A 20,501-nucleotide genomic window follows, 5' to 3' on the forward strand; every position below is an offset into this window, starting at 1 on the left:
CAATTTTTCATGGGATACTTGTTGCTATAAACTCTGCTCCTAACACTGTCTTGGCTATACTCCTTAAGATTTAATATGTTGTTTTCATTTGCATTCATTTCAAGACTGTTTCGCATCTCTTTTGATTTCATTTATAACCAAATGTTCTGTCAGGAACATTGTGCAGTCTCTGAATACTTGCATTTTTCTAGAGTTTATTTTGTTGTTAATATCCAACTGTATTCCATGGTGCTTAAAAAATGCATGTTTTAATTTCAAAATTTTTTAAACGTTTTGAGACTTACCTGTATGGTCTATACTATGGAATGCTTCATGTACTAATGTAAAGAAAGTATATTTTACAGCTGTGGGATAAATAGGTACCATTTGATCATTAGTGTTGATTAGCTTTATTGCATTTTTGTTGTTGTTGTCTTGTTGATCTGTCCACTAGTGCCAATGGAGTGCTGGAGTTGATCATCGTTATTGCACTGGAGCTTCTGTCTCACTTTAGACAGATTGGAACATCTGTTTAATTTGACAAAATGTCCTTGCATCTGGCATATATACATTTCCTGTTGAATTGATTCCTTAAACATTGAATAATAATTTCCTTTGCTTTAAAGTCTATTTTGAGGAGAATCAAGATGGCAGAATAGGGTAAGGACACATTTAAACAGATGGAAAAACATTTAATCAGGAAGAAGCAGAGAGGACATATTCCAGGAAATAGGAAAGGACAGAACAACAGCAGAGGGCTACCTAGAGACTGACAGACATGGGAAAGCAGTGAACACAACGGTGTGGTGTTGCAGTGACTGATACTCCAGCGGCATTCAGCTAACAACAATCTGAACTCCACCAGCAGCTGGAACTCCACCAGCAACCAGGTGGGAAGAGACTTTCACTGGAAGCTTGGGAGCTTGGGAGCTGAGCCCAAAGAACTGTCCGTCCTGCTGGTCCATTTGATTTGACCAGGAAAAGAGACAGAGCAGCAGATTCCAGACAAACAGTGCCAGAACAGGGTGGATTTCATTGCCGGTCAGCCCCTTAGAGCTGAATTGGGTGCCATTTTGCATAAGGAGGCAAAGGCAAGGGAAAGGACTGAGCATACACTGAGCTGGGAGTGAACTCATTTCTGACTCAGTGAACTGCAGCAATGTGGCATTCTACAGGTTCCACCCAAGACAGGTCTGGGTAGCCCTCAGACCTGAGAGCCAGCAGATCAAGAATTCTTGTAGTGATATGTCAGGCACCATTTTGTACACTGTGGCAATAGCTTTAGGACTGCAGGGAACAACAGTGAACTGCGCATGAGCTGAGCTCGCAAGAACTCACTGAGGTCCATGGATTGCACTGGTCCCGCAGGAAAATAATACCAACTGTGGCATCGTACGGGTCAAAATAGGTCCGTGTGGCACCCAGACCTAACGTCCAACAGTCTCCGACAAGATCAGTGCCACCAACAACCTAACTATATAGGACAACTTGTGTCTCTCTAATCCTGGGACATGCTCCAACTGGAAGTGGGAGAAAGGTTGCACAGACAACGGTGCAGCCTCAGCACGGTATCACAGGAGGTGGAGAGCAGTGAGACAGAAGCTGGGGCTGTGGAGATCATGGTGGAAATCTAACATAAGAACCCAAACCTGGAACTTGCTGGAGGTTGTGGCACAAGTGGCTGCAAGGAAAGAGTTGTGTACCAATGGCAATAAGTAAAATCAAACTGTAGACCTGTGGGTGACACAGCTTAGAAACCTGCCCCAAGGAGAAGACTGCTAACCAGGAGTGCAATGATCAAGAGCAAAAGAGACAAAAGCACAATGAATATTACTGAAAACTCCCCTGCAAAGGAGCAAAACCCTGTGCCAACCTCAGAGTTAACTGAGGAAGACATCGAGAAAATGGGGCACACAAAATTCAGAAAACTCATTTTAGAGTTTCTGATCAACAATGAGAAGCACATATAAGAGTTCAAAGAATTTAAGGAAGCAATGAAGCAAATCAAGGCTGATATGTCAGAAATTAAGAACACAGTAGAGCAAATTAAAAGTACAATGGAGAATCTCCAAAATAGAATGAAGCAAGCAGAAGAAAGAATCTCAGAATTGGAAGATATTTCCTGTTATCAGGGGGAAGCAAACAAAAAGCTGGAAGCAGAGCTGGATCAGGCCAAAAAAGTACTCAAGAATTGAAAGACACTATTAAGAGGTCAAATATAAGGAGGCCAAATATGAGAGTCCCAGAAGGTACAGAAAGAGAAGCTGAGTTTGCAAATGTATTTAATGAAATAATAAAGGAAAATTTCCCTAATCTGTATAAAGAATTGGGAAACAAGACCCAGGAGGGGCACAGAACTCCCAACAGGCTTGATCAAAAGCAATCTTCACCAAGACACATGATCTTCAAGTTCTCTTCAATTAAATATAAGGAAAAGATTCTTAAATGTGCACGTTAAAAAAAGCAGTTGACATATAAAAGAATGCCAATTAAACTCACAGGAGACCTCTCACAGGAAACTCCACAGGCAAGAAGAGAGTGGAGTGACATATTCCAGATTCTAAAAGAAAAAAATTGTTGGCCTAGGATAACATATCCAGCAAAGCTTTCTTTTGTCTTTGAAAATGAAATAAAATTCTTCCACAGTAAAGAAAAGTTAAAAGAATTTGCCTCTTTCAAACCTGCCCTATGAAGGATACTTCAAGATGTTCTCTTGACAGGGAAGAGGAATAACACCTACCAAAACCAAGGGCAAATGGGAAGAATATCCCAGTAAAATGACAATAGAAGACTCAACCAATGAACAACCCATTCCTAAAATGACAGGACCAAAGTACCATCCATACATGTTAAACTCTGAATGTAAATGGCTTAAGCTCAATCAAACGTCATAGATTACTAGACTGGATTAAAAAACAAAACCCATCTATTTATTGTCTAGAATAGACACACTTCACCAACAAAAATCAGTGGAAATTATATCACATGGGATTTGTTGTTTTCTGTTAGTTTCATCTCTTCAAAATACTTTCTTCTGATTAAATCATTCAATGACTCCTAGATCATACAGTGGCATCATTTTCTTCAAGAAGGTTCTTGATTTACATTTCTTCAGCTATATGTTATTTAGTGGCATGTTATTTAACTTCATAGTGTGTTAATTTCTTTCTTCTCCCTGATGTTGATTTTGTTTTGTGGCTTTTCATTTAAGGGGATATATAGTAGCTGTGTAATGGAGACTGTAATATCTAGTAACATGTCATTTAACTTCATGGCATTGTAAATTTCTATTTTTCTTTCTATTGTTGATTTTGTATTATGCCTTTTCATTTGAGGAGATGTACAGTAGCCGTGAAATGGAGACTAACATCCATTGGTGAGGACATAATGTAGTATGCATTTCTACTTCCAGACAAAGATGGACTTAAAATGAAACTGTTCACTATATCTTGACAATAGGATGCTGGACTCTCTGCCATTGTCCATGCCCGCTAAGATGGACATATGACTGTGTATGAAGAACTATATTTTAGTAATGATATAGAGGAACTAGGTGGGTAGGGAGGGAATTGGGGAAGGGATAAGGAAAATGCCAGGAGCCTATGGAATTGTATCATAAGATGATAATAATAATAATAAAATGTATAAAAAGTCTATTTTATCTTGTATCAGTATAACTATTCCTCCTGGCTTTTGGTTTTTCTTCGACCAGAATATATTTTTCCATCCTTTCTCTATAAATCCATGTGTATCTTTATTGGTAAAGAGTATTTCTTTTAGGTAGAGTATATAAGAGTCTTATATTTTTAAATACATTAAGTCAGTCTATATTTTTTATTGTAAGAATTTAATCTACCTATGCTCAGTGAAATTATTGCTAAGAAATTTCTTACACTTAAGTGTAACTTGTAGTTCTTGTCAGATGGTGACAAATTGTGTAAATTTTTGCTTGTACTATAAGCTCTTTATTGCATCGTCATATGTACAAGAACATTTGGTAAAGTGATCTGGTGTGCAAGGAATTTTTTTTCTCTTAAGACTTGTATTATACCTCTTTATTTTCTCCTTGTCTGTAGGTTTTACATTAGAAAAAACCCTACTGTCAATATGATGAGAATCCTGTTAAACATGGAACATTCTTCCATTACTTGGTGTCTTCTGTTATTTCTCTCTTAAGTGTTTTATAATTATATTGTAGATATCTTTCACCACCTTGGTTAAATTTATTCCAAATTATTCAAATGTTTTGTAACTTTTGTGAATGGTAATGACCTTACACATTGTTTCTCAATCAAGGCATTGTCTGTGTATACATAAAAGCTTGTATCCAGGAAAAGTGGACTGTGATGATCTTCAATACGCTATGAAATACAACCACCCAATAACATTATAACATTCTTGCATCTATCTGAGAATGTGGAAGTGCACAATTAAAATTTACATGATTTCAGGCCTGGCACAGTAGCCTAGTGGCTAAAGTCCTCTCCTTGCAAGCACCAGGATCCCATTTTGGGCATTGGTTCTAATCATGGCAGCCCAGCTTCCCACCCAGCTCCCTGCTTGTGGCCTAGAACAGTCAAGGATGGACCAGGGCCTTGGGACTCTGCACCCACATGGGACCCCCCAAGAAGAGGCTCCTGACTCCTGGCTTCAAATCAACTCTGCTCTGGCTGTTGAGGCTCCATGCCGAGTGAAGCTGTGCATGGATGATCTTCTTCTCTGTCTCTCCTCCTCTCTGCATATCTGACTTTACAATAAAAATCAATCTAAAAGTCTAAAAAAAAAAAAAAGAAGTTCTGATGTGTCTCTCTTGAGAACTTTTCGGTATTCTTTTGTGTTTCAATATGGAAGTTGAAGTATCAGGTGATCTTTTATGATCATGTCAATTTGGGATTATATATGCTTACTGTATTAAGATGTCTATGTTTTTCTTTAAGTTAAGGAAATTTTCTGCAATGATTTCAGTGAATATATTTTGTAAGCCATTCTTACGTCAATTTCATTAGGGATTCCTGAGATATTTGGGGTGTGTGTGTGTGTGTGTGTGGTGATTTTCTCCCATAGATTTGAGCATTGATTTTGGTTCTTCTCATTTTTTTGTTCTTTTTCTGATCTGATATTTTTATTTAAAAATCTGCATTCTAGATCAAATATTTTTTCATGTTCATCATTATGTCTATCACTAAGGGTTGGCACTGGATTATTAAATTTATCAATTGAATACTTATTTTTTAATCTTTCTGTTATTGCTTCTTTTCAATACCTCTTTGTAGAATTTCCAGTCCATGGCAAGTACTCATTTACTTATTTCATTTAACTCCTTTTCCATGTTTTTGATTAAATTTATGAACATTTCTTTGAATTCCTTTTTAAACATCTAGCTCATCTCCCCTTATTCACAGTCCCATAGTAATGTATTATTATTATTTTTGTTACGCCAGTTTTCCTCTTTCTTCATGTTTCTTGTGCATCAGTGTTGATGTTTGTGATCCATGGAGTTTCTTGTAACTCTCTGTCTACAACATGAGTTTATTTTTTTTATTTTTGAAGGTTTTTTTCCCCCTGGTAATGTAACTCTAGGTCTTTGAGGAATGTACATTTGAGCCTCAGAGGTGTGTGCTGGGTGAGATCAGGGACTGTGGTCTGCTGTTTTTGTGTAAGGCAAGATTTCAGAGTGACACCACAGATGGTGTGGTGACCTGTCTCAGGCTATAGTCAGTGAGGATTGGGATGTTTGGGCTGGCTAGTTTGCAGGACACCTCACCCAAGCAGTTGAGCTCACCAACAAAGCCCCCACCTACTCCTCAAAATACCTCCCAAATATTCCACAAGATCTGTCTTGCATGGAGCTCAATGTCCTTGCATTCATACCAGGCAGTTGTTCTGGAACAGTTACAACATAAACCGTTTTGGTCCCATGGCTTATACCCCAAATTCAGTTGCAGAGTACCAACGTACCACTATGCACCCTGCAGGGTAAACCATTCCTGGCCCCAGTGTGCTTCAACTGCAAAAAGCTGCCCATTCCCCCATTTTAGTTATGGCCCCACAGCAGACAGAATAGTGCTTTGTGGAGCGAGGCAACATGAACTCCCTTCCTGAAGAAAAGTAATTACTCAATTCCCATCAGCTCTCTATGACAGATTAAAGTCAGCACGGAGTTCTTCCCAAGCCAAAGCCATCACTGGCAGAGCTGCAAGCAACAGCCTCTCAACCATTCTTGGCAAGATGGTATTTCCAGCCAGGAACTGGCCTTAATGATGCAAAAGGGATTGTATGCTGACACCAAATGGTGGTTCTGTCCTCTCGTATTGTTGTCTCACTGAATCTCAATAGTCTTCTGTCAGTTCGTCACTGAAATTTATTCTAAATCAATCCTCTGGAAATGGGTCCTTCCTCATTTTCTGGTATTGTTCTGTGGCCAGCGTCAGTGGCGGGGCTTCTTGCAATTCAGGCATCTTGGATTTCCAGCTATATGTTGATCACTCTTTAATTTTAGCAATATAATGCAAGCATCAAGTGAAGGAACCCTTTGCTGAATCTTAGGTCCTAAATATGTTCTCTTATTTTTTTCCAGGCATTTTATAGTGTTATGTGTTGTATTTGTGTGTGAATTCCATTTTGGTTCATTGTTACATAAGATAATTGCGTTAATTTTGTTTCAAGTTTTTTTCTCAAGGAAATTTAATTTCTCCATCCTTTGCTGAAGAACTTTGGCAACTTATCAACAGTTAAACATGTTGAATCTCTACCTGTTTGGCCTATATTCCATTCTCTATTTAATTAGGTTTATTTATATGCTAAGCCATTTCCCAATATCACACAATATTGATTATATAACTATATAGTGGGTCTTAATACTATTTAGAGTAATATTTTTCTTTTAAAAACATTTTATTATTTTAGATATGTTTGTGCAGATCTATGTCCATATAAGTTTAAATTGTATATAATTATCCATGACTACTAACACTTGTTTGGGATTTTGATGAGCATTAAATTAACTCTAGATAAATTTGAGTTAGAACCAATATCTACAGTGTTGAGTTTTCTAATTGATATTTATGGTAGATCTTTCTGTTTTCTTTGATTTCTGTCATCAGTATAATGTAACTTTCAGTATATACTGCTATATTTGCTGCATGAATACTAAATCCTTTTTTTAATTAAAATGCATTATGTAACACAGTTTTATAGGTACTGGGATTCCCCCCACCCCTTCCCCAAACCCTCCCCCCATGGTGGATTTCTCCACCTTGCTGTATTGCCACAGTTCAAGTTCAGTTGAGATTCTTTCATTGCAAGCATATAACAAGCATAAAGTCCAGTATCTCATTGTCCAGATAAGTTAAATGGCTTCTTGGGGAGACCATCTCTGGTCTGAAGGTAGAGCCGGCCGTGTATCATCCCAATCAATTAAAAGCCCCAACATAACATTAGCAACAATTTATAACATTATGGAATTAGTGGACATAGTATTGAGTAACCAATATGTTAAAAAAAATGCAAGTTCTTTAACACATCCTGTGACTTATTCATTGACATTTGGGTTCACACCTTCTCTAGCAATGATCATCAGGATCGCTCTGGAAACCCCTCAAAACAAACAAATAACCAACCAAACAAACAAACAAAAAATCTAGAATAGATAGAGAACAATAAGGAAAGCCTAAAATCAGACAGGAAGCAGTCAGCATGGACTTTTATATCTTACTAGGTAGGATACAAAGATTAGTTACTCCTCACTAGGGCATTGAAGATTTCCCTGCATACCCCTCCTATAACTGTTGTGCACCTAAACTGTTGACATATGTCTTGTTAGAGTTATAAGCCAGTCTAGACTTACCGAAAAAAAAAGAAGCCAGGTTCAGCAAAAGTACACTTCGACACTATAAAATGCTAAATACTACACTGAAAATAAACACGAGCCAACTGAATAGTAATCTATAGCCATTTTAAGGTGTATAGAACCCAGTTGTATATAAACTAAATTCTTTTTTTAAACTGATGCCAGGGGCCTGGCGTGGTACCTTAGTGGCTAAAGTCCTCTTCTTGCACATTCTGGGATCCCATGTGGGTTCCAGTTCTAATCCTGGCACCCCACTTCCCATCCAGGTCCCTGACTGTGGCCTGGGAAAGCAGTGGAGGATGGCCCAAAGCCTTAGGACCCTGCACCCATGTTGGAGACCTGGAAGAAACTCCCAGCTCCTGGCTTTGCATCAGCTCAGCTCTAGCCAGGCAGCTTCGGGAGTGAATCAACAGAAGAGGATCTTCCTCTCTGTCTCTCCTCCTCTCCATATATCTGACTTTGCAATTAAAATGAATAATTCTTTAAAAAAAACAACTGATGCCAAAGTTGATTGTAAAAACTTAGATTTACCATGTTCATTATAAACATATAGGAATAGTATTGAGTCATTTTTAATCAGCTTGTTTTCTGAAATCTAAATGACCTATTTTTTCTAAGATGTTAAAATTACACTGGAATATCCTATGTAAACTGATTTCATATATAAGTATAAATGCTTTTCTTAATTTTGTTCTAATCTTTACATGTGTTTTCCAGTTTACTGCTTTATTATAATGGCTAGAGCACCAGGATTAAGTTAGAGAGTGATGGGAGCAGTCTTTTACTTTCCAGTTAATACTGGAAAGTAACCTATAGGCTGTACAACCTCATTAGTGAATTGGTTGATTTTCTCTGTACTACTGTATTTTCTGGAGTGGCTCGTACAATAGTGATGTTAATTCATGTTCAAATATTTGCTATAATTTTTCAGTGAAACTGTTTAGGTCTGAAGAGTACTGTTTGAGAATGTTTTTATGATGAAGAAGGATGCATCAAGAATTGACCAGCAGGACTTAGACGGTCTCAGCTTTATTGCTAGTATCCATAGCATCATAGTCAGGATTCAGTTATGCCCTCTTGTTTGCATCAGATCTGATCATGACATTGACCTTGACTGCATCAATGTGATAAGGCTTCTCCATTGCCCACTCAATCTTTTGATTATTTGTCATGGCATCCACAATGAAAACAAATATATTATTGTGTCTTCCATATTCTTCATGGAAGATTCCGTGCTCAACGGGGCACTTCATGACGGCAATGTAATTGGGATTTTCTTCTAGGGTGCTCCTTTAACAATTATTGGATAGTCATTAGAATGAACCACAGGGCCTTACAGTGTCCCAAAATGAGTAATACATGATTCTTCTCTTCTTCCTCTTCCTTCTTCATGGCTATGAACACCATTCAGCGTTACTTCATTGCACTTTGCGGTCTTCGCTTTTGTTTCCTCTTTAGAAGCAAACAAAGCCACTTCACCTTTATGTACTACCTTAATACAAAAGACTTTCTGGAGAATTAAAATTAAAAATTTAAGTTTTGTAAATAGTCTTAGGGATACTTAGAATCTCCATCTCATCTTGGTTGAAATTTTGTAATTTGTGATTTTCAAGAAATTTATTTGCTTTGTCAAAGCTGAATTAGAAGAATTAAAATTCCTTTTTTAATGCTTTCTAAGTATGGACTAATATGTTCTACTTAATCAGTTAGGAGATGTTTGTGTCTTTTTAAGTTTTATATGTAAATATAGACAAAATTGTTCCGCAACTTTATTAGTTTTTATTCCAAGGACTCATTGCTTAATTGACTTTCTTTTTACTGTTTTCCTTCAGCAAATTTTAATGACTTTTGTCCTTTTCCATTTATTATTTTCTTTTCTTCTTCAATCTTTGGGTACTTTATTTATTATTTATTTATTTATTTATTTATTTATTTATTAGTTTTTTTTTTAAAGATTTATTCATTTTATTACAGCCAGATATACAGAGAGGAGGAGAGACAGAGAGGAAGATCTTCCATCCCATGATTCACTCCCCAAGTGAGCCACAACGGGCCGATGCGCGCCGGTCTGATGCCGGGAACCTGGAACCTCTTCCGGGTCTCCCACGCGGGTGCAGTGTCCCAAAGCATTGGGCCGTCCTCAACTGCTTTCCCAGGCCACAAGCAGGGAGCTGGATGGGAAGTGGAGCCGCCGGGATTAGAAGCGGCACCCATATGGGATCCCGGGGCTTTCAAGGCGAGGACTTTAGCCGCTAGACCACGCCTCCGGGCCCTATTTATTAATTTTTAAAATAATGATTACGTGGTTGATCAGGTTGGGAAGAATCAAGGTTTAGGGAAAATCGGTTGAACTCATTGCTTCCAAATTTGCTATTTCTTCTTGTTGTTCCTGAGGGAAGGGGCGACACAAAGCAGGGAACCATTCATGACTTTGCACATGTCCCAGTACCCAGGGATGAGGAACTGCCACATCATATCAACCCAGAGTCTCAATGTGTACATACTCCGAGGGTTCTGTCCAAGCTATTTTGTTGTGTTTTTCTTTTGGCTGTTTTTAACAATCAATATTTAGTCTTGATAATACCATTACAATAAATATTCAGTCACATTTCACAACTTCTGTTTTTGTTATTGTTGTTGTTGTTATTTCTTGTCTCTTCCCCCTCCCCTATTCTTTAATTGGGGTGTAGTTCCTTTCTTGTAAATATGTATCTTCCCAATGACTTTTCAGCAGTAATCACTCTCAGGCCTTTTTCTCTTCTGAAAATGTCATCTTCCCCTTACTTAAACATGAAAATATAATTCAGGATACATTGCTAAATTAGAAGTTATTTTTGTTCAGCACATTGAAAATATTCTTTTGTTTTATGATTATTTTTTCATTGTTTACCACTGTAATTCTTTCCTTTTTGAAGTGTTTACCTCTCAGAAATATTGACTTATTTTGCTGTAGTTTTGTTTTCCGGGGTCATTGTCTTTTTCTGTGTAGATTAAAAATTATCGAATAAAACCTGTGCTATTTAATCATAAAGACTTGTGTCTTCCTATATTACACAAAGTTCTCACAAACCAACACTTCGATGTCTTCCTTTCAGAAAAAGTTGTTCCTGAGACAAATAGCCATAATTCTGGAGAATTTTTCTGTATATTTTGGAGATTCTTCACCAAGTGACTAGTCCAACTTTAATTTTATTTAGTTTCAGTTAACTTTATTTTTTATTATTTATTTATTCATTTATTACAAAGGCAGATACACAGTGTGGAGGAGAGACAGAGAGGACGATCTTCTATCTGATGATTCACTCCCCAAGTGACCATAATGGCCAGAGCTGAGCCGGTCCAAAGCCAGGAGCCAGGAGCTGCTTATAGGATGCCATGTGGGTGCAGGGTCCCAAGGCTTTGGGCTGTCTTCCACTGCTTTCCCAGGTCACAAGCAAGGAGCTGAATGGGAAGTGGGGCTGTCAGAATTAAAATTGATGCCCATATGGGATTTTGGCGCATGCAAGGGAGGACTTTAGCCACTAGACCATGGTGCTGGGACCAGTTAACTTTTTTTTTTTAGTATATCTGCTGCCGAATTAAGCACAACTTTTTTTTTCTTAATCTAAAATTCACATAGAACAAGAACAAGTTGGAGGAATTTTTCTCATTCCCCATTCAGTGATTAGTCAGAGAGCTAAAGTCCCTGACTTTGTACAGGAACTTTTAGTCTGTCACTTCGACTGTCACTTGGCATCATGTTTCTTGTTTCTGAGCAGACACTGGCACTTTATCCTCTGTTTCCATGTTATAGCTAGTTTTCAAATTCCTAGTAGGATAGGATCTTATTGTGTAGTATCACAGTATGTCATGCAGCCAAAAACCATCTAAGCAAGTTCACATGCCCATTTTATGTACAACATAGACTAAAGTATTTCATCTGAACCTAGGCAGTCTTTTCAAAATAAGAAATGTTCTTTGGGGCCAGCTCAACAGGCTCATCCTCCACCTGCAACTGCTGGCATCCCACATGGGCACAATTCTAGTCTTGGTTACTCCACTTCCTGTCTAGCTCTCTGTTTATGGCCTGGAAAAGCAGCAGATGATGTCAGCTCTGGCTGTTACAGCTAAGTGGGGAGTGAATCAGAAGATAGAAGATCACTTGAGCTCTCAATAAATAAGCCTTTCAAATAAAAATAAATACAACTTAGAAAAAGAAGTGTTCCTTTATATCTCTTGTGTAAAATTGATGAAGTCAAAATTTAAATCTATTACCTTAGTTGAGGCAGTAATGAATATGGACTACAGGCATTACATCACTCTTGACTATTTCATGACAGCATTTATCAGCATGAAACATTTTATCTATTTCTCTTGGAAAATGTCATGCATTCTGCTTTCTGTTCTGTAATGTATGTATTCGTAAAAACTCTCTCACACACATTGTCTTCTACAGGAGTGTGCAAATAACTTGGGATAATGCAGAGTTGAGACTTCCCATATACCCTAACTGTATGAATACCAGCATGAATTCTGTATCCTTGTCTCTGAAATCTGTACTGCATCAAGTTTTATTGAGGACTTTTTAAGTGAGAATTACTTTTATGTATTCAATGTAATTTTATTTAAGTCTCCAATGGTTCTTGAGCAGCCAGTATAATGGAGGATTATTTTTTTCAAACAAATTAAGTTGGGATTATTAACCCAATAATTAAGGAATCTTACTATAATTATGTTAGGTTATTAAAAAACAAAAAAAATCACTTGATTAAGTCTAATTCTAAAACTTTCTGATTTGAGAATAGTTAATATTTAAAATCTATTTGGTCAAATCTTCACAAAGTCCGTATCTGGCATTTTTTCATTTGTTTTTAGGTCTACTCAAAACATGACAAAAAGGAAATACAACATAGTGCCGATTGACCAAATGAATGATTCTAAGTAACACTATTTGCGTATGTAATATAAACCTGGACTACATAATATGTGTGTTTGTTTCATGTAATAAAAAATGTTTAAAATTAATATGAACTCTATTTTCTATTTTTATTTTGTAGCCTATTATTTTGTTCTTAGTATAGTTTCTCTGGATAACACTATGAATGCTGGTAATCTTTCACTTAAATTATTAAACCATCTTGGAGTGGCTGAAGAGTCAAAGCTCTATGAGTAAGTCAAGTTCAATGTATTTTCTTTCATGAATTAAATGTCTGTTTTCCTGAGAATACAGTCCAGTGAATAATCCAAATAATGCAGATCAGATATCCAAAAATATAAAAATGTTAAATATTAATAGGACTTCATATGCTTAATATAATTTATTTTACAGAGAAAAATGCAAAGAATAAAAGAGATTATGTAATTTTTGTTATATCATTAGCTCACAACAAAACTGAAATTAGTAGAAAAACAAAACATTTTCTTTCCTTTTCATCATTTCATTGCTAGTTCAGTATTATTCCCACCCATTTAATTTGTTACTTTTCATGTTTTCCAAACCATTGTATTCACAATAGTGTAAATACACATTTATTAATTTTGCCAATAACAAGGTGATATAATTTTGGCATTTGATCAAACCACCCTCAGGCATAAAATCCTCAAATACTTTGGGTGAATTGTGATTTTTTTCAATCTTTCATCTAATTTTTATGTGTTATGTACAAGTATGTATTAATTAAAATGTATATATTGATTGATTTGAAACACAGAGAGAAGTGAAGAGTTAGAAAGTGCAGTTACAGGTGGTGCACAACACCCCAAAGTGGTTTTGCTTTTTAATCTGTGTAGTTGAGAGAGATGCAGATATAAAGGAGGAAAAAGAAGAGAGAGCTAACTAATAGGATCAGTTTTATTCTCTGGTACCAATGTTCACAGTAATTATGGCAAGCCTGGAGCTAGAGCCATCATCTTGAAGCTCAGTTCTGGTCTCCTAGGTGAGGGATAGGGACCCAGTTGCTTGAGCATCTTTGTTGCCTGTCAGAGTTCACGTTAGCAAGAAGCTAGAATGAGAAACTAGAACTCAGAATTGAACTCTGAAGTGGGATGGAGTTGTGGTAACTGGTACTTTCAATCATTGGACCATTCTCTTTTCTCTGTTTTACTTATTTTTAATGGTATCTACTCTTTTGAAAAGCTTTCTTAGCTTTTGAATTTCTTGAATGCATATTTTTTGTGTTTAATAGATTCTAAAACTAAGAAATTAATTTGCTCTTAAGTGAAAATGATATGAAGAAATGTTACTGTTGATATCATGGTTACCAAACAGTTATGTTAGACTGCTAGAAAGTCAGTAAGTACTGGAGTTGCTTTCACAAGGCTTACAGGAACATGAATAGAATATAAACTTTTTTTGTTATGGATAGCCTTACCACAACTCAATTTAAATTCTAAATTATTAATGGCATTGAAATTTCAAAAGGCACAGTTGGTATCTCAATCTTTACAACTGTCATGGTGCCTGAATTGATTAGATCTTACATGTGCTGGACCTGCTTAGAAAACTTATTAGAAAACTTATTAGAAAACTTATTCAACCAATATATGTCATCCAGGGACAAAATTCCTTCCCATTTATTTATTTGTGTATTAATATTCAAGCAATGGTAGTATTACTTCACTCTACAGTTAAAGTATTAATGCTGAAGTATTAGCAGTGCTTAGAAAAATTGAAACAATATGAAAATCCATAGCTAATAGTAAATACTGCTTGGTTAGCAGATACAAGTTTTTAAAGCTTGGAATCTAGAGGTAATTATTTTTAAACATATAAGGTCGAAAAAATGTTGAGGATCTCTACACTTGGCAAGAATACCATCACTCATAGATCATCATGTTCACCTTTAGAAATGATATCCTGTGTTAAAAAAATCATACTCAGTTGTTTTAAACTTCATAGATAAATATTTTAATATTAGATCATATAAGTTTAATTTTCTTAAAGTCCATACAGGTATCACAGTAAAAATTTAGTGGTTGGAAATGAAAATTGAAGAAAAGCAAGTATTCGTGTTCTTTCTCTTCTTTGTTTCGTTAGAGTTATTTCAGTTCACTGGAAAAGGGGGAGGAAAGGAAAGAGGTGCATATACCTTATTATTAATACATGTTCACTTGATTTTTATTTATTATTGTCAGAAATGTACTGTATTAGGTTTGAATAAATCTAACAATATAAATAAGAAAGAAGCAGAAAGGAGAGAGAAACACTCCATCTGTTAATTCATGACCCTCATATCCACAATGGTTGCAATTCACCCAACCTGTAGTCATGAGCCAGAAACTTGCTCTGCAAGAACCAAAGCACTTGGACCATCTTCTGTTGCCTTCCCAGGTTTGTTAGCAGAGGACTGGATCGGAAGTGGAACAGTCGATACACAAACCTGAACCCTACTATTGCACTGACACCAATCTCTCTCCTTTCCTAAAGAATAAGCAGAATTTCAATAGAAGCCTTTTACTTTCATCAAGCCCTCTTGCCTATTTTTTGAAAATTATGAGAAACTGTTATTGTAGCAAGTAATACTATTCTCCTATAATTTGTGACTTTAAGTCACTAAAAATTGTGCATATATCTTATTATTAATACACAGTTGACTTTTATCCATTATTTTCAGAAATGTACTTGATTAGATTTGAATAAATCTAACAACGTATCTCACCAAATTTATTCAGGTGTTTTACAAAATAATGGTAATCCAAAGTGAAATAGATAGGGTGATTATTCTCAAGGATGTCAGAGACAAATGAGGGAGACTCATGCATAACCACAGTTGTGATAAATGTGTCCACTTATTGGGTTGCCAGAGCCCAGAGGGGGAAAAAAGCAGTGTTTGAAAGTAAGTCAATATAATCAGAAAACAAGAAGATACTTTCAAAGGCATGGGTATCAGAACCTACTTCAGTTTAGGAATGGTGTATTTAATATAGGTCCTAGAGCCATTGTTTCAGATTGTTCAGGAGGCAAAGAAACTACGAGCTTTGGTTTCTTTGTAAACCTTATATCCTCTGTAGAACATTATGAAATAATGGGTCATTCAATTCAAATGCTACTTCCTCATCTTTTCAATTCTTTCCAATTTTTAAGTTTTGCTAATAACAAAGAGTGCTGGCCGGCATATTTTACACATATAGTTCCACGAAGATAACATCCTTCGTTTCTTTTTTCCTTTCAAAGTTTACAATGAAGAAACATAAAATATGGAAGTGAATACACACATGTTATAATCTATCCGCCTAAACCAGTTGAAAGTATTTATTTTTTTTTTAGTCAAAATATTTGTTAATGAATGGGCTGGCACTATGGTACAGTAGGCTAAACTTTCTCCTCAGGTGCCAGTATTTCATAGGTTCACTGGTTTCAGTCCCAACTGCTGCACTTATGATCCAGTTCCCTATTTGTCACCTTGGAAAACAGCAGGGGATAGCCTAAGTGCTTGGGCCTCTGTACCCACATGTGCCTCCCGGAGGCAGCTCCTGGATCCTGGCTTCATATTGGACCAACTCCAGTCATTGCAGCTATTTGGGGAGTGAAACAGTGGATAGAAGACTTTCTCTCTCTCTCTCTTTCTCTCTCTCTCTCTCTCTCCCCCGAGTTCTTGAAGGAACCTGGTGAAGCTCCTGGCTTTGTCCTGGCCCAGCTGTCACACTCTGGCAATTTTGGAAGTGATCTCTGTCTCTCCCCCTCTTTGCAAGTCTGTCTTTCACTTAAATGATAAATAAAAAATAATAAGTAAAATAATAATACGTATTTTAAAATGTTTCATTTTCCGTTTGCTCTTTTTTTGATGAAAGGAGAATTTGGGGGTTGATTACTTATTTATATTTGAGCTGTTGAGTTTTAGGCAGCTGTGAGATATGCACATTGATTGATGAGTAGCAGTGGATGTATTTATATCAAACTGATTTTATCAGCCTCAATCAGAGGTAAAGATTTGGTTGCCTTGAGCAAACTGTTTGAAAGCTCGGTTTAAATTTGTGGGTGAAAATCAGTTACATATTTTCATCTGGCATGCTGACCTTGAAATATTCCTGAGAAATGACAAAAAGTTCTTAGGATGACAATTATAAAATGACAATTATAAAATAAAAGACAATTGCTCAATGACACTGTCATCTGTGAGCAGAGATGGACTCTTAGAGGGATGATGATGTCGTTTGGGTTTAGCTGCTGAGAGGACCCAGAGCAGGGACAGGTTAGAGATGGCGGGGAGAGTTGGGGCCCACTGGTCTTGCCCCAATTTCTGTGTGTGGTTGCCATCTGTACTCAGGCAAGTCCTCTCCATTCTTTCCTACCTTCTCTCCTGTACCTTTCACTCCTTTGCCATAGCCCTCCATCCGTTTTCGTGTTTCCTTCCCACCCCCCATGCCCTGCCTTCTTTTTATCCTTTACGCTAAGTTTTATATACATGAAGAAAGTGTAGCAGGGTATGTACAGTTGCCCATATTGCAATAAAAGACTGCAGACTCACAGCGGTGGGGAATGAATGGAATACAGAACTGGTTCATGGCTTTGTTTCTATTTTGGCTGAGTACTTCCTGAAAGGACCTTTGGGATAGTTCAATATGGCCAAGTACAGAAAGCTTTGCTACAACTCTATGTACATGATCTGGCCCCTGGAATTTATACTGCTAAAATAGTGCCTATAATTTTTGCTTTGGAAATTCAGTCTTTCATAAGTTACTCAAATAATTAGAAAATTCTCTATGAAGTAGTGCAAGAAAAGGAGCTATCTCATCTCTGAGGAAATCAAAATTATTAAAGAACATGAAAAAAAATAAATATAAGACTGTTTTTCTCATTTTACATAGATATTCAACCTAAATGCCTATTCTCAAAAGACATGGTATCTCATTTTTTTTTCCCCCAGGAAGAATTTTCAAAAAGTTTCCATGTGGAGACACACACATTTTTATCACTATAATTATTATTATATTGCAATTTACAATCTAAGTTATGATAACAAATATTATGCTTGCCTTTTTCCCCTCTTTGGTTGTTTTCTGTATCCCAAGAACATCACATTGATTTGAGCAATTTTTACCATGTAAATATATGAACCATTTTTTTTTTTAGGAAAAGCCAACCATTTCATGAATTTCAAGAAGTCAAGATTCTTGTGCAATTTTTCAGAGATGTTGTAAATATCTCCAGCATTGTTTTGACATATTTCCAGAATTCAAAATTACAGTGTTCCTCATGCAAATACAGGATTCGGAGTCTCATGTTAAAATCACTGACATATCCAGAACGGTAAGAAAATGAAACTTTAATTTCAACACGTTACCTTTCAAACCCCAGAAAATTGCTATGTAGAGTAACTACTTCAGAACTTTTGCTTACTTGTATTTCAGAATCCATTTCCATCAAAATTGGAATATCAGAAAAGCAAAGAAACATTTTCAAATTTTTGGCTTGCATGGACTTTATATTCAAATCACATAATCCAAGCAAAGAAAAATGATGTCATCATTTCATATGAAAGCAAAATGATCAAAATAGTAAGACAAATGCCAGTCCTGCAAACTTATCAATAATGTGCTCAATCAATAAGGTACAGGGCAAATATATAGGCAATGCATATCGAAAAATATAGATGCAACAAATCCTCCAAAACTTATGGAAAGGCATATTATGAATTTTTTTGTACCATAATAAACATATATTCCACTACCAACTTTCACAGATGTTCTCAGATATCCTTAACTGTTGCCAGATGCTTGAAAATTCTTTCATGCACTCTTTAGATGAGAATCAATGGCTGAAAATCTTACAGTGAAATATGTGGATATAGATATAAATATATGTATATAGATGGTAAAACTCATTGTGACTTTTAATGACTTCTTTTTCTAGTTTCATTACTTTTTAGCTAGAAAAAGAAAAAGGTTCACTTTTCAAGCTCTTTACATAAGGTGCTATGAGTGACTACATATACAATTCCAAGAACATAAGGGAAAGAGGGCCTGGCGCGATAGCCTAGCAGTTAAAGTCCTCGCCTTGAACGTGCTAAAATCCCATATTGGCGCTGGTTCTAATCCCGGTAGCCCCACTTCCCATACAGCTCCCTGCCTGTGGCCTGGGAAAGCAGTTGAGAACAGCCCTAAGCCGTGGGACCCTGCACCTGCGTGGGAGACCTGGAAGATCTCCTGGCTCCTGGATTCAGTTTGGCTCAGCTCCAGCCATTGCGGCCGCTTGTGGTGGGGATTGTGAACCATCAGACGGAAGATCTTCCTCTCTGCCTCTCCTCCTCTCTGTATTTCTGCCTTTCCAATTAAAAAAAAAGAATATAAGGGAAGGAATAAGGATCTTGGATATAAACTATAGCGTCCTGAAGAAAAATGGTTTTATCAACACCTGCCTTGATTGGTCAATTAAAACGCAGATTACTCCATTTAATGATAATGTTATAGGAACTCAGGCACTGTGGTATTATGGGTATCATTTCAAGTCCTGGCTACTCCATTTCTGTTCTATCTCCCTGCTAACGTTCCTGGGAAAGCAACAGAATTTGGCACAGGTGTTCATGTCCTGTTTCCATATGGGAGACCTGGAAAAACTCCTGGTCCCTGGATTTGGCCTGGTCCAGCCCAGGACATTGTGGCCATTTTAAGAAGTGAAGCAGTGAATGGACGATCTCTCTTTCTCTCTCTGTCTCTGTTTATTTCTCTCTGTCCCTCCACCTCTCTTTTTGTAACTTTGCTTTTAAAAAAGTTGAAAAATATTTTAATAATAGTAATAATGTGACACCATCCCGTGTAACAAATTTTGAAGATAATAGAATCAGGCAGTTCTTTTCCTTAGTTCGTCTTTTCACAATCACACATATTTCTCACTGTCCTTGTGCTCTTTATGTGAGTACACATGTTTGCCATAGAACAACTTGTAATACCAAAAATAAAATACCTGGGAAATGCTAAGAACACTAAGAATTCCTCACAAGTTGATACGTTTTTGAATATGTGAATTGTGTTAACAACCTATACCAGCTGAGAGTGAGCAGAAATAGATTAGTGTATGGCCAGAAATCTCTCCCTCATTGACTACCATGGTTTCCCTTTATGTTCATGCACGCATCTATTTGGCTTGTAAACTATATTCCAACATTTTTTTAATATAAGAGTAAAAAATTTTGAAATGTAAAATGGGCATAATAGATGAAACTGTTCTGTATTATATAATCTATATTCACTAGGAAGAAAGGGAGCAAGATTTTGAAATAAAAGATATTTCATAATGCTCACTATTAGGAAATTCATTCAGTGAGAAGCAATAAGTAGGATGCCATTATAATCACATCCTGGGGAATCATCTTATCGTTTTTTACTTTTCATCAAATATTGATGAATTCTTCAAGAAGTTTCAAGATGTGCAGGATATTTCAGAAGAAAATCAGTATCATCATTTCAGTATCATCATTTCCTAGGAAAGCACACAGCAATCAGGACCCTTGTCTTTATGGTCTATTAATGTAAAATTTTCAGTCTCTAAATGATCTCTGTATCTGTCAGATTAAGAGGCAATTTCCACTAAACATAGAATAGAAATTATGTTTCTTGTCCTGTAAGCTTGAACTCTAAGGAGGCCAGAGATATTGCACTTTTATGTCGCCATGAATATGAGGGTTCTTCAAAAAATTGGTGGAAAATGTGCATTTTTTTATCCTTTAGTCATTTTAACGTTGTATATGTTAATTCA

General features: G+C 36.5%; 1 protein-coding gene across 1 annotated transcript in view; it reads left to right on the top strand.

Annotated features, from left to right (window-relative positions):
• LIPI (lipase I) overlaps positions 1 to 18,060 on the top strand; it is a 46,908-nt gene extending 28,848 nt beyond the window's left edge. The window contains exons 9-10 of the mRNA XM_004588654.3: positions 12,865 to 12,976; positions 17,880 to 18,060. Coding sequence (XP_004588711.3) covers positions 12,865 to 12,976; positions 17,880 to 18,060 — 293 coding nt within the window. The remainder of the gene's footprint in view (positions 1 to 12,864; positions 12,977 to 17,879) is intronic.
• The last annotated feature ends 2,441 nt before the right edge of the window (positions 18,061 to 20,501 follow it).

The sequence above is a fragment of the Ochotona princeps genome, chromosome 3 (genome assembly GCF_030435755.1).
Source record: "Ochotona princeps isolate mOchPri1 chromosome 3, mOchPri1.hap1, whole genome shotgun sequence".
NCBI lineage: Eukaryota > Metazoa > Chordata > Mammalia > Lagomorpha > Ochotonidae > Ochotona > Ochotona princeps.